Consider the following 13,780-nt stretch of genomic DNA (forward strand, 5'->3'; position numbering starts at 1 on the left):
CAGGCACCAGCCAGACAGTGAGCACGTGTTCGTATTAATGGTTATGTGCCGTGTCCTGCCCTGATGCACGGTGAAAAAACCCACTGACCAAACAGCAGGGACACACCACAAACACTCAGCACAGACGCCGCGCGAAGACAGCCCACGTCCAGCCCCAAGCAGGCCGGGGGGTCGGGGAGACCTGCAGGCCCCAGACGGCCTGGCCTAGTCTGCCCACCCGGTCCCCAAAGCCGCCCTCAGGCCCCGCACAGGGCTGCTCTAGCGTCGGGGTGGGGCGTGTCAGCACCTCCCAGGGCGCCCTGATGTCTGCAGAGCCCAGGAGCCTTGCTCCTCTGACACCGCCCCCCGGCCCCCACCCTCTAAGCTCCCACGCGGTCTCCACTCCCCACGTCCGTGTGCCTGTGTCCTCTGCCTGGAGGGCTGTCCGCCTCACACCCACTTTCTCCCAGGTGCCCGCCTGGTCCCCTCTGGGGTTGTGGCCTGTGTGGGTCAGACACCGAATGGTCACCCAGAGGGAGAGACTCTGAGAACCAGTCCAGTCTCCCCCTCATCTCACCTCCTGGAAGGCAGCTGGCACCACCAGCAAGGGTGTGGGGGTGCGGATGAGGACACAGTCCATCTCACTGAAGCCTGAGAACTAAGTGGGGTCCCTGGCGCTGCAGCCTTGTCGGGGCCTGGGACTGGGGGCTGGATGACCTCAAAACCCAGGGTCCTCACTCATTAGGAGAAGCAAGTCACGTCCTGAGCACTTTGTCAGCAGAGGCTCAGGCTGGTCCCTAGGAAACGCTGTTTAGTGGGCATGTGACTCTATCTGGGGTCTGCAGGACCACCACGTGCAGAGACTCTGGGCCCAGTGGTCACGGGTGAGTCACGGGAAGATCCTCTGACCAGGGCCTGTGAGCTGTAAATGATGGCGGGAGGAAAGAGGCCCCCTACCCCTGCCCTGAGTGCCAGTGGGGCCTGGGAGGGGGCAGGGGCAGAGCCTGGGACCCTCTGCTGCCGCCCACCCACAGAGACCTCGCCAGGCTTCCTGCTGCAATCTGTGCCCACAGTTGCATTGGGAGGGGAGACTTCCCTCTTTCTTCCATGGCGAAGTTCGAGGACCACGGGCTCTAAGTTTCCTTATAACCTCTAGTTCTGGAATTCTGGGAGGAACTCTTTCTACAAAAATACTTGGATGTTCCTTAGACGGGCACAAGGTGCAGAAAGCCATGAGCCTGTGGATGTCGCCAGAGGTCACAGGCCAGCTCAGTTCACCAGGCAGCAGTCTGCAGGGCACCGCTTCTTGCCTATGAGTGTCCTGGAAGTGGCCCGGCGGTTTCAGGGTTTCCCACCACTCCACTCCCCCCAGCCTCGTGGCTCCCTCGAGCTGCCACCACCCGGGCTCCAGGAATAAGCACAGGGCCCCAGACTGCCCATCTGAGCCCTGTGGCTCTCAGGACCAACTCAAGGGCATCAAATGGTTCAAGACGGCTGCGGGCAGCAGCTCTCAGGACTCATGGGGAGAGGGGTGTGCTGTGTCTGCTGGCCATCTTGCCCGCTTTCACCTTGAGCCTTCCCAAGAATGACAGCGGAGAGGTGGGGAGTTGAGGGCACCATGGGAGCGCCTGGATCCAGCCTTGCCTGAAGCCATGAATACCTGGTGCTGTTCAGGTCGGTGAGCAAGACTTTCCCCATCTTCCTGCTGGTCTGAGGTGGGTTTCTGCGGCCTGCCACCTGGCCAGTGTGGCCCCCTCTCTCGGGAAGGCTGTCCTAGGCACATATACCCCTACCAGGGCTCCTTGAGCCCTCAGGCACTGCGTTCGCCCCTCACTTATAGTCTCTCTCCCTTGTACACACACTTGCCCTGCCCCACAGTCACTGAGAGACCGCCCATCCTCACTACGTGGGCTCCTGGAGGTCAAGGCCACATGAACACTTGCTGGTAGGTCCCCAGGTACCTGAGATCGGCTGCCTCCTCGGCCATGAGCTGACCTTGCTTCTCCAGGGCCTCCTGCTTGGCCAGCAGCTGGGCTCGCTCTTCAGACAAAGCCTCCTTCTCCTGCAGGGCCCTCTGGAGAGCGGCCATCTGGGCCTCCTGGTCCTGCAGGCTTTGGGCCAGCTGCTTCTCCAGGGCCTGTTTCTTGCATGTGACCTGGAGGAGGAGGAGGGGAAAGTCCAGCAGAGAGAGTGGGAGGGTTACGAGGGGCCTCTCGAGGGAAAAGAAGGACTTCGGAAAAAGTGTTTCCTTCAGAATAGCAACAGCGGAAAGAGAGGAGGAGGAGCGTGGCCCGGAGGCGTAGGGGACCCCCCGTGCGTGTGTGTTTTCACAGCAGAGGGGCCTCCAGTCCTGAAACCGTGATGGAGAAACGACCGGCCTGAGCACCGCCAGGTGGGACCCAGCTGTCAATCTAAGCAGCGACCTCTGTTGGGCCACCCGTTTCCGGGGCTGGGAGACACTCCACAGAAATGCGAAGAAGGTGGCAGAAGGTCCGACTGCTGCAGACGAGCACTGCCCCCAAGGACATCGCAGAGACCGGGCGGAGCCCATCACAGGAGTCCGAGTAGGGCTCAGAGAGCCGCCCGGGCAGCCGAGACCAAAGGAGCCGAGATCCCAGAGGGAAGCGAGGCAGGGGAGTGAGGCCCCACTCGGCATCTCCTCTCTCCTTGGAGCATGTGCTGACTTAAGTCTGGGCTGAGGAGCTGAGAAGCCAGGGAGAGCGTCCAGCAGTCCTGTCTTTAGGAGCGTAAGAACTCGAGCTGACAGACCTCAGGGCAGAGGGTCCTGATAAGCATCCAAGTTTCCAGTTGTAATCACAGGAGGGCTTCATCCTCGTAGCGGAGGTGAAGCCGAATAGACACGCCCCGAAACCCGGCTTTCCTGGTGGCTCAGACGGTAAAGAGTCTGCCTGCAATGCAGGAGGCCGGGTTCCATCCCCAGGCTGGGAAAGTCCCCTGGAGAAGGGAATGACCACCCACTCCAGTACCCTTGCCTGGAGAGTTCCATGGACAGAGGGGCCTGGCGGGCTGCAATCCATGGGGTTGCAAAGAGTCAGACAAGGCCGAGCCACTAACACGCTCACTCTTCTAACTTTCCAGAACATGAAGATCGGGCTTGAATCATCTCAGTCATGAACGACAGTGATCTACCCCCACTGCCTGCCAGAACCAAAAGTGAGTCTTCTCTAGAAGAGCAGCATCATCGAGATCCTCAAATTATTCCTACAGTTTTTTATTTTTAATACGTGGCTTTTACTCAACACAACCAGGCATGTCAGAGGTATAATCACATGGCCAAAAGCCGCACGCCACGTGAAACAGACACACACGCCTCCCTGCCCATCTGGCTGTCGAGATATTGACGTTATCAAACACGGACCTTAACATAGCTGTGACTAACATGTTCAAGAAGATGGATGGCAAAACGTAGAGTTTCGCAATAGGACTGCATGCTTAACAGAATAAGAACAACATGACCATCTTAACAGACTCAAGGAACACATTTAATGGAATTCAAAACCCATTCATAGTTTTAAAAAAAATCTCAGCATGCCAGGAATAAAAGAAAACTTCCTCAATCTGATAAGAGGCATCCATGAAAAACCTATATATTGCATCATACTTAATGGTGAAATTCTCTCCCCACAGGTGGGTTTGCTATTAACAGAAAGATGGCCAGTCTCACTGCTTTTTCTCAACTTTGTTCTGTAGGTCTTTAGCCAGTGAATTAAGAGAAGAGACGAAAGTCACTGAGATCAGAAAGGAAGTAAATCCACTGTTATCCACAGACAGCGTGATAATGTTCACGTGAAATCCCGGTGCTGATCAGTCTCTCTCTCAGGGTTGCATGATCAAAAGTTAATATGTGACATTATATTTCTATATGCTAGTAATGGACATAGAAAAATGAAATTGTAACAGCAAGGCATAATATCAAATCCAGGAATTAATTTAATCAAAGATGCGCGAGGCCTCTGCACTGAACACTGCAAAACGCAACCGAGAGGAATTAAGTAAAGAGAAAAGTGGAGAGATGCACCACGCTCGCGGACAGACAGCTGGGCCCAGCTCAGGTGCCCATTCTTCTCAAACTGGTCATGAAGTCAACAGAATCCCAGTCAAATGGACGAATCTGATTCTAAAATGTAAATAACCAAACGATCTTGAAAAGAAGGATTAGATGGGCAAACTCAACATTACTTCATTACGAGACATTAGAAAGCTGCGGTGATGCAGGGCGCTGTAGCAGGCTTGGTGAAAGCAGAAACAAATCGATCAGCCTGCACAGATCAGCAGCGTGATCAGGGCACATACACGCACACACGCACACACGCACACACGCACATACACAGACACGCACACACACACACCGCACATACCACACACACACATGCCGCACACACATACACAAGCATGCACACACACCACACACATACACACACATGCCACGCACACTGCACATACACAGACACACACACCCGCACACACGCACACACATACACGCACACACACGCATGCACACACACACCGCACACACACACACGCCACACACACCGCACACACACACACACAAGCATGCACACACACACCCCGCACACACACACAAACACCCCACACACACTGCACATACACAGACACGCATGCACACACACACTGCACACACACGCCGCACACACTGCACACACATACACACACAAGCATGCACACACACACACACACACACACGATCAATTTATTTTCAACAAGTTGCCAAGATCATCCAAGAAGGAAAGGAAAGTCTTAAAAACTGCTGTGGAAACAACTGGATATTAATGTAAACAATAATTGGACCTCAGTTCCTATTTCATACCACACACCCACAGTTTCCACACCTTCATGTACATCAGAATCACTGGGAGGGATGATTAAAATCCAGATTTTTGGCCCCATCCACAGAGTTTCAGATTCAGTAGGTTTTGGGAGGGCAGCTGCGAATCTGCATGTTAAGCAAGTTCTCAAGTGATGACTGAGGCTGCTGGCCTGAGGAAGACACTGTGAGAACCTCTGCTGTACAGAAAAAGCAGCTTTAAGGGGATCACAGACCTAAGAACTGGAGGAAAACACATCGGGATACTCTTGTCCTCGGGCTGGGCAAACGTTTCTCAGACAACACCTAGAAAACACTAACCATAAATTCTTAAAAAATTTGGTAAACTGAATATTGCCAAAGGTAAACTTTCCTGTCCATCAAAACTGTTGGCAACAAAATGTATACACACGTCACACAAACGTGAGGACATCTGTCTGACAAAGTGTTTGTACTCAAGATGCGCGAACCAGAAACCCGTAACCAAAATGGGAAACCCAATAAAACAGACGGTAGACCTGAACGGACACTTGACGAGATGAGGTTCACAAACATTTAATAAGCAGATGAAAAAAATGTGCTTCACGCCTTTTATCACCAGAAAATGGCCAATAAAGCCACAAAGGCGTGCACCTCCACACACAGAGAGCGGCAAGACGGACGGTGCCGAACGCTGACGAGGCTGAGCAGCAGCTGGCCGCCGCCCACACTGCCGGCAAGAGAAACGATACAGCCACTTGGGAAAACTGCCTGGCAGGTTCCTCTAATGCTCAAGAACATCTACCCAGTGACTCCACAGTTTGCTCTTAGGTATTTACTCAAGAGAAACGAGAATATCCGTATAGATTTGTACACGCATGCCTGTAGCAGTCTCGTCCACCTTGTCTACTGGAAACCTAAAAATCCAGCAGTGGGTAAATGGGTAAAAGATGTAATTTAGCCACACGACGGAAAGTTACCATGCTGTCAAAACCAGGAGCTGTTGACACGCCTAACGACAGAGACGACCCTCACAGATGCCACGCTGAGGGTGAGAAGCCGGGCTCCAGTGTCTGCAGCCCACAACTCCATGCGCAAAGCATCTAGGGCTGGGGAAGCCAGTCCACGGTGGCGAGGTCAGGGCAGAGGACGCCTGGGTGGCCACGCCACCAGGGAGCTTGCTGGGCTGGTGCAGATGCCCTGCATCCTGACCAGGTGGGGGCCACACCAGGCTCACCTGAGCTGCGCACTGGCTTCACTGAAGGTGACGACGTGGCAGCCACACAGGAAAAGGACAGGACAGGGTCTGAGAAACAGGAAGAGGCTAGCCCGAGTCCCGAAGGTGACCGGCCATGAAGTCTGAGTGCCACCGGGGGCCCAGGACTCTGCAGGGACGGGTCTCCACGTGCACCTCCAAGGCTGGAGTCGGGAGAAAGCAAACGTGCCGCGGTGTCTTGTGCTACGGAGTGTGACCACCGCTACGGAAGATCCACGCCGGCAGATTTGGGAATGGATGCACAGATGCGGCTGTGAGCGTGTGACTGGGCAGCTCTGTTGTGTGGATGTGGCCCAGGAAGGAGACAGACAAAACGACGGAGGGGCAGGGGAGCCTTTCCTTCGAGCGTGTGAGTGTCGCTGGGCCCGAGGCCTTTGACCCTCTGACCAGGGGGGACCTGGCCCCTGGGTGCTGGGGACAGGCCCGACATTGACGTCTTTTTGGGTGCTGCTGCCCCATCCCCTACCTCCCACACCGGGAAGCCGGCTTCGAATCAGCCAAGTCGGGCGGCCTGAGGTTAGAAAGCACCGGCGCTGACGTCCGAGGGCCAGTGCGGCTTCTAAATCCGTGTGTGCCCGTCCACCCCAGAGGCAGGGGCGACCCTGCTGGATGGGGCTGGGGACTGGGAGCCCCATGACCCCCTCACATGGCCCACCTGCTCCTGCAGCTGGGCCCGTTCTCGCCGGAGTCGGGCTGCCTGACCCTCCAGCCGCTCCAGCCGCTCCTCCAGCCGCCCGCAGGCCCGCTGCAGGCCCCTCCTCTCGGCCCGCAGGAGCTCCACCTGCCGCTCGGCCTGCGCCAGCTGCTCCCGGGTGCCCGCCTGCCCCTGCACCAGCGTCTGCTGCTGCGCCCGCAGCTCGTCCCTCTCCTGCTCCAGCTGCCGTGGGGGGGGGTGCGGGGAGGGATGGGGGTGGTCCGTGTGCAGACCCAAGCCCCACGCACCCTCGCCCCCAAGTCCAGGAGTGGAGACGGTGGGGAGGAGGATGGGCGAAAGGGGAGCCCTGAGCCCGGGGGGCCGGGGTTGGGCCAGGGCTTACGGCTGCTCTGGGGAAGCGGGACCCGGGGGAGGTCCATCCCCCTGGGCCCTGGTCTCACCTGCAGGACCAGGTGGTTCAGGGAGCATTTGTCCTGAGCCAGTGCCTCCGTCACAGCAGCCATCTTGGCCAGGGAGTCCCTCTGCTCCACCCCCTCTGCCTTGAGCCGGCTCACGAGCAGTTCCAGGTCAGCTTTGCTGGACTCAGCCTAGGGCGGGGAGGGCAGAGGTCACCCAGCAGGGAAGCTGGGATGGCTTCTAGATCTAGGGGAGCCGCGGCGGGGTGGGAAGTGAGCTGCGCATCACGGAGGCGTGCAAGCTGGAGCTCAGGGGGGGCCTGGAAGTGGTCCTGCAGCGGCGAGGCCTCGGGGGTAGATGGTGGCCCCTGGATCCAAGGCTGCAGCCGAGGGAGGGGCCCCCAAGAGCAGCTATGGCCAGCACTCGGGGACAGGCTGAGGCACACTGGTTGGGGACCAAGGAGGCCACCCTGAGGCTGGGGCCGGGGAGGACGGGGGGAGGCGGGGCGGCAGGGGGACACCACTGAGGCTGGGGCCAGGGGATGGCCTGTGAGCCCAGGCCGGCGAGGAGAGGGGCGGGGCAAGGCGGCCGGGGGCGCACCCGGGCCAGGGCACCGTGCAGACCCTCCCTCTCGCTCTCCAGGATGTCCCTCTGCAGCCGCGCTGAGTCCAGCGCCTCCTGGGCTGACACCAGCTCTGTCTTGAGCCCCGAGACCGTGCCCTCCAGCTGCTCCAGGCGCCCTTGACTGAGACCGGGAAACAGAGGGCAGAGGGCATGAGGCCACCTCAGGACGAGAGCCGGGCCACCTCATGGGGCCCGCAGTCAGGGTGACCGTCTGCAGCTGCCCCCAAGGCCTGGGGCCCTGGAGGAGCACGGGTCCCCTGCAGGCCCGGGGTCGCTGCCTGGGCCTGGGTGACAGCCTGGGCCAGGAGAGGGCAGCCACGCTGGGGCCCACCCCGGCGGGGCCCAGGGATTGGGGTGGGTTTGCCCGGGGTGGGAGGTCTGGCACTGGCTGGACTTGGGGTGGGTTTGTGAGTGGCGGTGGGAGGTGGTCAGTGTGAGAGGGGCCTGCGGTCTCACTAGCGCCCCCTGATGAGGCTGGTCCCAGGGGTGGGGGAATGCGGGGCCCGGGGGCCGTGGCGCCCACGGGAGGCCCACCTGCTCTCCAGCGCCCTCCGGCCGCGCTCGCCCTGCCGCTCCAGGGCCTCCTTCTGCCCCGCGCACTGCTGGAGGCTCCTCTGCAGCTCTGCGTTCCTGGCCTCCACGCTCTGCTTCTCGGCGTGGGACATGGTTGCCTCCCCCCTTAGCTCCTCAACCACCTCCTCGAGAGCCGCCTTCTCTCTGGAAGGAGGTGAGGCCGAGGCTGGGGGTCCTGGGCACATTCGTGGGGGTGATCAGGGAAAGGGGGCCGCAGAGGCCGCTTGGGGCCAGACTCAGGGACACGTGCAGACCACCCCCAGCTGGTCTGTCCAGGCTCCTGGGTGTGGGCCTTGCAGGAGCCTGTAAACCCCAGATGGCCTGACCCCGGGGCGTCCCTAAGCTCAGGCCTCTGCCCCCGTGTGCTAAGCCCAGCCAGTCTGGTGAGACCCCGTGGGAAGGAGGGAACCCCGGCCTGCCAGGGGCCCCCCACATCTCCAGGTGCTGCTCACCCACCCTGACAGCCTACCCTGGAGACCCACACCCTCGTCAGAGCTGAGCTCACCGCTGACCCCCACCCGACCCCACGGTCCCCTCTGCAGGTCACCCGCCAGCCAGGACTGGATCTCAGCTGTTCCCCACCCGGCCAGGCCCCGAAGCACCAAGTCCTGAGGCCCCACTTACCAAATGCCTCCTGACTCAGCCTCTCATCCCCGTGTTGAGGGGCCACTGGGCCTGTGCCCCCCACACCCCAGGACGCTGCGGTCTAGCCACTTGTGGGAAGGCGGTGTCCCGGCGAACAGCCCCCCGTGGCCCCTGCCCCAGCGACTGCTGCTCCTCAGCAGGCTGAGGTGGCCCTGCCTGCCTGCCTACCCCACACCCTATCACCCCTACTGGAAGGACCTCCCGAGACCTCGCGGGCTCCCCCATTCCTGCCAGGCCGAACCTGCGCGCTCCCGTCTCTGCTCACGGCCTGTGCATGAGCAGGACTGGGTCTAATCTTCCCTTGGACCCCCTGCCCCAGCACTGAGTGCACTGTGGGGCCCTCCAGAGAAAGGGTAGCCCCGAGGGACCTGCGGGCCTGACCCCCGGGTGAGTGAGGGGAAGCACGGGAGGCTGTTGGTCCGCCCCTCATGGCTGCCTCCTGCAGGAAGCCTTCCTGGGCTGCCAGCATGCTCCCACCCCACACTCCGGCTCAGGCAACATGTGGGTCTGGGAAGCCCAGGGCTACAGATGCCAGGGGTTCTCTTCTCGCCCCTCACCACCACCTGCCCTGGGGCAGTCAGACATGCACAGCAGCATCTAGACAGCCTCTTGGCCAAGTGCACCAGGAGACGCCAGACCCATGGGACGGGCCAGGAGGGCTGGCAGGGAACTGGGAGTCCGTGGGCCACCTGTGACGGATGGCTCAGACCCCTGGAGGACTCTCGGCAATGGAAATGGGACAGCAGGGCAGAACACAGCCTGGTCCCAGGAAGGGCATCTGGGAGGCGGGCCGAGCGGCAGGGCTCGTGCTCAGCCTGGGCTTTGGGAAGGTGAGTCCTGGGCACAGCCAAGATGGGCCCAGGGCAGGAAGAGGGGTGCTCAGTTCAGGCAGGGCTTTGGGGTGGAGAGGGGAGGGAGGCAGCCTCCAACTGGACATTTTCACTTTTGCTCCTGGAGGGCCTCGTGGAGGAGGTGGCCCTGCCCCCCGCCAGCCTCACCTCCCCAGGAACTTCTCCTAGAGGGCCTCATGGAGGTGGTGGCCCTGCCCGTCAGCCTCACCTCCCCAGGGGCTTGCGCCCTGCCCGCTCGCCTCCCCTCCCCTCCCCAGAAGCTTCTCCCAGAGGGCCTCGTGGAGGAGGTGGCCCTGCCCACCAGCCTCACCTCCCCAGGAGCTTCTCCCGGAGGGCCTCGTGGAGGAGGTGGCCCTGCCCACCTGCCTCACCTCCCCAGGAGCTTCTCCTGGAGGGCCTCGTGGAGGAGGTGGCTTTGCCCACCTGCCTCACCTCCCCAGGAGCTTCTCCCGGAGGGCCTCGTGGAGGAGGTAGCCCTGCCCACCTGCCTCACCTCCCTAGGAGCTTCTCCTGGAGGGCCTCGTGGAGGAGGTGGCCCTGCCCACCAGCCTCACCTCCCCAGGAGCTCGCTGGTCACGCGGCTCCACTGCGCCTCCCGGCTCTGTGCCTCCAGCTTGCCCAGGAGATCCTGGCGCTCCTCCTGCAGGAGGCTTCTCGAAGCCTGCAGCTCCCGCTGGCTCTCAGACAGCTGCTTCTGGAGCCCTGTGGCCCTCGCCTCGGATGACTCCAGCTGCTGGCGCAGCTCCTGCCCGGGAGTGGGGGTGCGGTGAACCCCTGCGTCCTGGCCAGGCCTCTGAACACAGAAGCCAGCCGGGGCCCCTACTCCCAGAGAAAGGACGTAGTTCCCACCAGAGCCCAACTGCAGGACGAGACGCCTGGGGGTCAGCCTCCTGGGGTCAGCCTCCTGGGGCTCAGCCTCCTGGGGTCAGCCTCCTGGGGGCCACGGGCAGGCCCGCAGTGGCCCTTCTCAGTCTAGCAGGCTTTGTGCCTACCTGCTCCCGCTGCCGCCACTTCTGAATGGCCGCCCGCAGAGCCCACAGTGCTGAGTCCAGGGTGGCCGGGGACTCAGCCCTCAGGAGGGACCCAGTGTGCAGGGGGCTCCTCCGTTGGCCTTGCACCTCCTCGCCTTCAGCACCACTGCTCCTTGCCAGCTCCTCACTCCCTGCGTCTGCCTGGGCCGCCTTCAGGGAGCAGAGAGGATGGAGCTAAGGGCTGAGGTCACACGGGTCCTGCCAGACCATCTCCAAGGCCAGCCTGAACTGCGGAGGCCCTGCGGCTGGTCGGCTGCCGTGTGGGAAGGACCCAGCTGGGCCTGCACCTATGTGATGCTGTCCAAGAGGAGCCGCGGGGTCTCCACCTCCGCCCCCGAGTCTCCCGGGGCGGTCGGGCCTCTGCTGCCGTGCTGGGACTCCTGGGGCGATGGGGGGTGGGAGAGGCTGCTCAGCGAGGCCCAGGTCCCCCCACCAGCCGCCCTCTCCCAGCCGCGCACCAGTCTCTGCATGTCCATTCTCAGGGAAGAGATGGCTCTCTCCTTGCTCGCGTTTTGCTCGGTGAGCTTCTCCACCAGCAGTGTCTGCTCTGCGAGTCTGGGGACAGCGGGGTGGGGCAGGGCCGTCCGAGCGGAGATCAGAGCCCAGGGCACTGGGCGCCTGGGAGTCCGGCTCTGTCTGCCTCCTCCGTGGTGCTGTCGGCTACCTCTGATCCCCACTGCGGTCAGACGCCCCTCTCCTGCTCTAGAAACTTCAGCGGCTCCCATGGTCTCGGGGATCAGTGTAGACCCTGAGTTCAGCATCGAGCTCCCACCGTGACCCGGACCTAGCTTGCCATCCCTGTGGCGAGGCTTCCTCGGCCCCACCTGCCGTGGTCGTGCCCTGCCCCTCCCTGTGACTGGAGTGCCTCTGACGGTTTATTGTCTTTCCTTCCCAGGAGCCAGCTTCTTCTCTGACCCCGGGCCACGCTTGGGCCTCCCTAGACCCAGAGCCCTGGGCGCCCACACACCTGGCCTGGAGCGCCACCTTCTCCGCAGCCCAGCGGCCCTGCAGCTGCAGCATCTCCCGCACCTTGTCCCGCAGCTGCTGCTCCAGGGCAGCTGCCGCGCTGCCGGCCGTCAGCCGCAGGTTGGAGCCGAGGTTCAGGCAGGCCGTGTGCAGGCGCCGGGCCATCCTAGCCACATCCGCCCGCAGGTCAGCGAGGCCCCTGCGAGACCAGGGCACACCCGGCTGAGCCGCAGGAGTGTCTGTGGGCTCAGCCTGCGGGCTCCACGCCGGCTGGGACAGGCGGGGTCTGGTCTCAGGACAGCGGTCTGCCCACCTCAGTGGAGGACCCACAGGTGGCATCACAGCCGGGCAGGGCTGGGCCAGGGCTGGGCCAGGGCTGGGCCAAGACGCACAGGACGAGCTGTCTGCCTGGAGCGGGACTTGGACCTTCTGAGCCTCAAGGGCCCAGGACAGATGGGGTGAGGTGCCTGGCCAGGACCAAGCTCCATGCAAGTCCGCCCGCTGCTGCTGACAGCGGCTCCCTAACCGGCCTGCCCGCTCATGCTGCCAGGCCCCCCACCTGACCCGCCCTGTGCACTCAGCCACTTCCCCCAGGGTGCCCTCTGTCCCCCTTTGGCCAGTGGGTGGGCACGCACTTCTCAGTGGCTGCACGCAGCTCAGCCAGGTGTCCCCGGAGCGCGATGACCTGCCTCTGCAGGAGGGCGTCCTGGGGCTGCCCCGAGCGGGCGCGCCCGGCCTGCAGGCAAGAGACGGAGGACAGGCTGAGGGGTGGGGGGCCCGCGACCCCATTCACACCCACACTGCTCCTTCGGCACCGGGGGTGGGGAGCAGACCTCGTCAGCAGCCTCTGTGGCCCCTTCTCCTCCCCAACAATCAGACTGCCCCCTACCTGGGACAGTGCTTGGCTCCCCTCCCAGAGGCTGTAGGGATGAGCACCCCCAGCTCCGGAACCAGGACTCCTCTGCCTGGTCCCCCTGGGGGCAAGGGCAGCACTCAGCTGGCGTGTGGGCAGTGGGGCTGGGTGTGGGGGTAGGGGGTCAGGTGTGGGCGAGAGCTGATGTAGCCCCGTGTGGTCAGTGAGGCCAGCCTTGCAGGGAACTGCACCGAAGCCCAGACTCAGAGTCCTGGGCTCCGTGCCGCCTCCCCAGCCCCGCGCTGGGCCGGGTCCCTAACGCTGAGCTCAGAGGCCGGGCTCTGCGGGCTCCCACAGCCCCTCCACCTGGTGGAGCCCCAGTGCTTTTCAGCATTGCTTCTGGCTCCAGACCCGCACCCCCACCCGCCCCTTCATGAGGCCTTTGCTGAGCCCCCTCCCCGACCCCCACTGAGGTCCCCCCACGAGCCCAGATGCCCCCTACGGTGCACCGTCTCCTGGAGTGCCCCCCACCCACTGTGGTCATCGAGCGCCCTGGTGACACAGAGGTGGACACCCAGCCCCGCCTGCCCGACGCGGACTGAAATACAGGACACGCCAGACTCCACAGCTTCTGGAAGCAAGGCTGGGTGGCCGTGTGGTAAGGGACACGCAGGCCAGGGACGGGTAAAGTTCCTGACTCGAGAGTGACTTGCCAAATAGCAACTTGAACTTGTTTGACGACAGGGGCTCTGAGGACAGAGGGGAAAGCCTGAGTCCACTCAAGGGGGAGTCCACTCACCTATAGGAATGACCCCCCAAGTTGCACCCCAAGCAAAGTGTGCTAGAGACAGGCAGACCTGCACACGCGCACACACACACACACCCGCCTGCAGGGGCTGTAAGCAGGTACAGTGGACAGGGAACCAGTGTGCGCACACACACACACACGCGCACACACACACACCCCTGCCTGCAGGCGCTGTAAGGAGGTGCAGTGGATGGTGAACCAGCACACACAGACACGCACACACACACACACACCCCTGCCTGCAGGCGCTGTAAGGAGGTGCAGTGGATGGTGAACCAGCACCACACAGGCACGCACA

General features: G+C 61.9%; 1 protein-coding gene across 3 annotated transcripts in view; it reads right to left on the reverse strand.

The window, feature by feature from the left end:
• Window positions 1-13,780, reverse strand: part of LOC101102952 (ciliary rootlet coiled-coil protein 2) — a 51,797-nt gene that overhangs the window by 19,530 nt on the left and 18,487 nt on the right. For 2 of the 3 annotated variants that reach the window (XM_042239541.1, XM_042239538.1), the window contains exons 6-15: window positions 12,457-12,557; window positions 11,823-12,020; window positions 11,314-11,410; window positions 10,817-11,005; window positions 10,379-10,569; window positions 8,290-8,472; window positions 7,732-7,876; window positions 7,176-7,322; window positions 6,736-6,957; window positions 1,941-2,134 (exon numbers count right to left, since the gene is read on the reverse strand). In XM_042239541.1, coding sequence (XP_042095475.1) covers window positions 1,941-2,134; window positions 6,736-6,957; window positions 7,176-7,322; window positions 7,732-7,876; window positions 8,290-8,472; window positions 10,379-10,569; window positions 10,817-11,005; window positions 11,314-11,410; window positions 11,823-12,020; window positions 12,457-12,557 — 1,667 coding nt within the window. The remainder of the gene's footprint in view (window positions 1-1,940; window positions 2,135-6,735; window positions 6,958-7,175; window positions 7,323-7,731; window positions 7,877-8,289; window positions 8,473-10,378; window positions 10,570-10,816; window positions 11,006-11,313; window positions 11,411-11,822; window positions 12,021-12,456; window positions 12,558-13,780) is intronic. The other variant, XM_042239544.1, reaches the window with a different exon arrangement.

This window comes from Ovis aries, chromosome 1, assembly GCF_016772045.2.
Source record: "Ovis aries strain OAR_USU_Benz2616 breed Rambouillet chromosome 1, ARS-UI_Ramb_v3.0, whole genome shotgun sequence".
In the NCBI taxonomy this organism is placed as follows: Eukaryota; Metazoa; Chordata; class Mammalia; order Artiodactyla; family Bovidae; genus Ovis; species Ovis aries.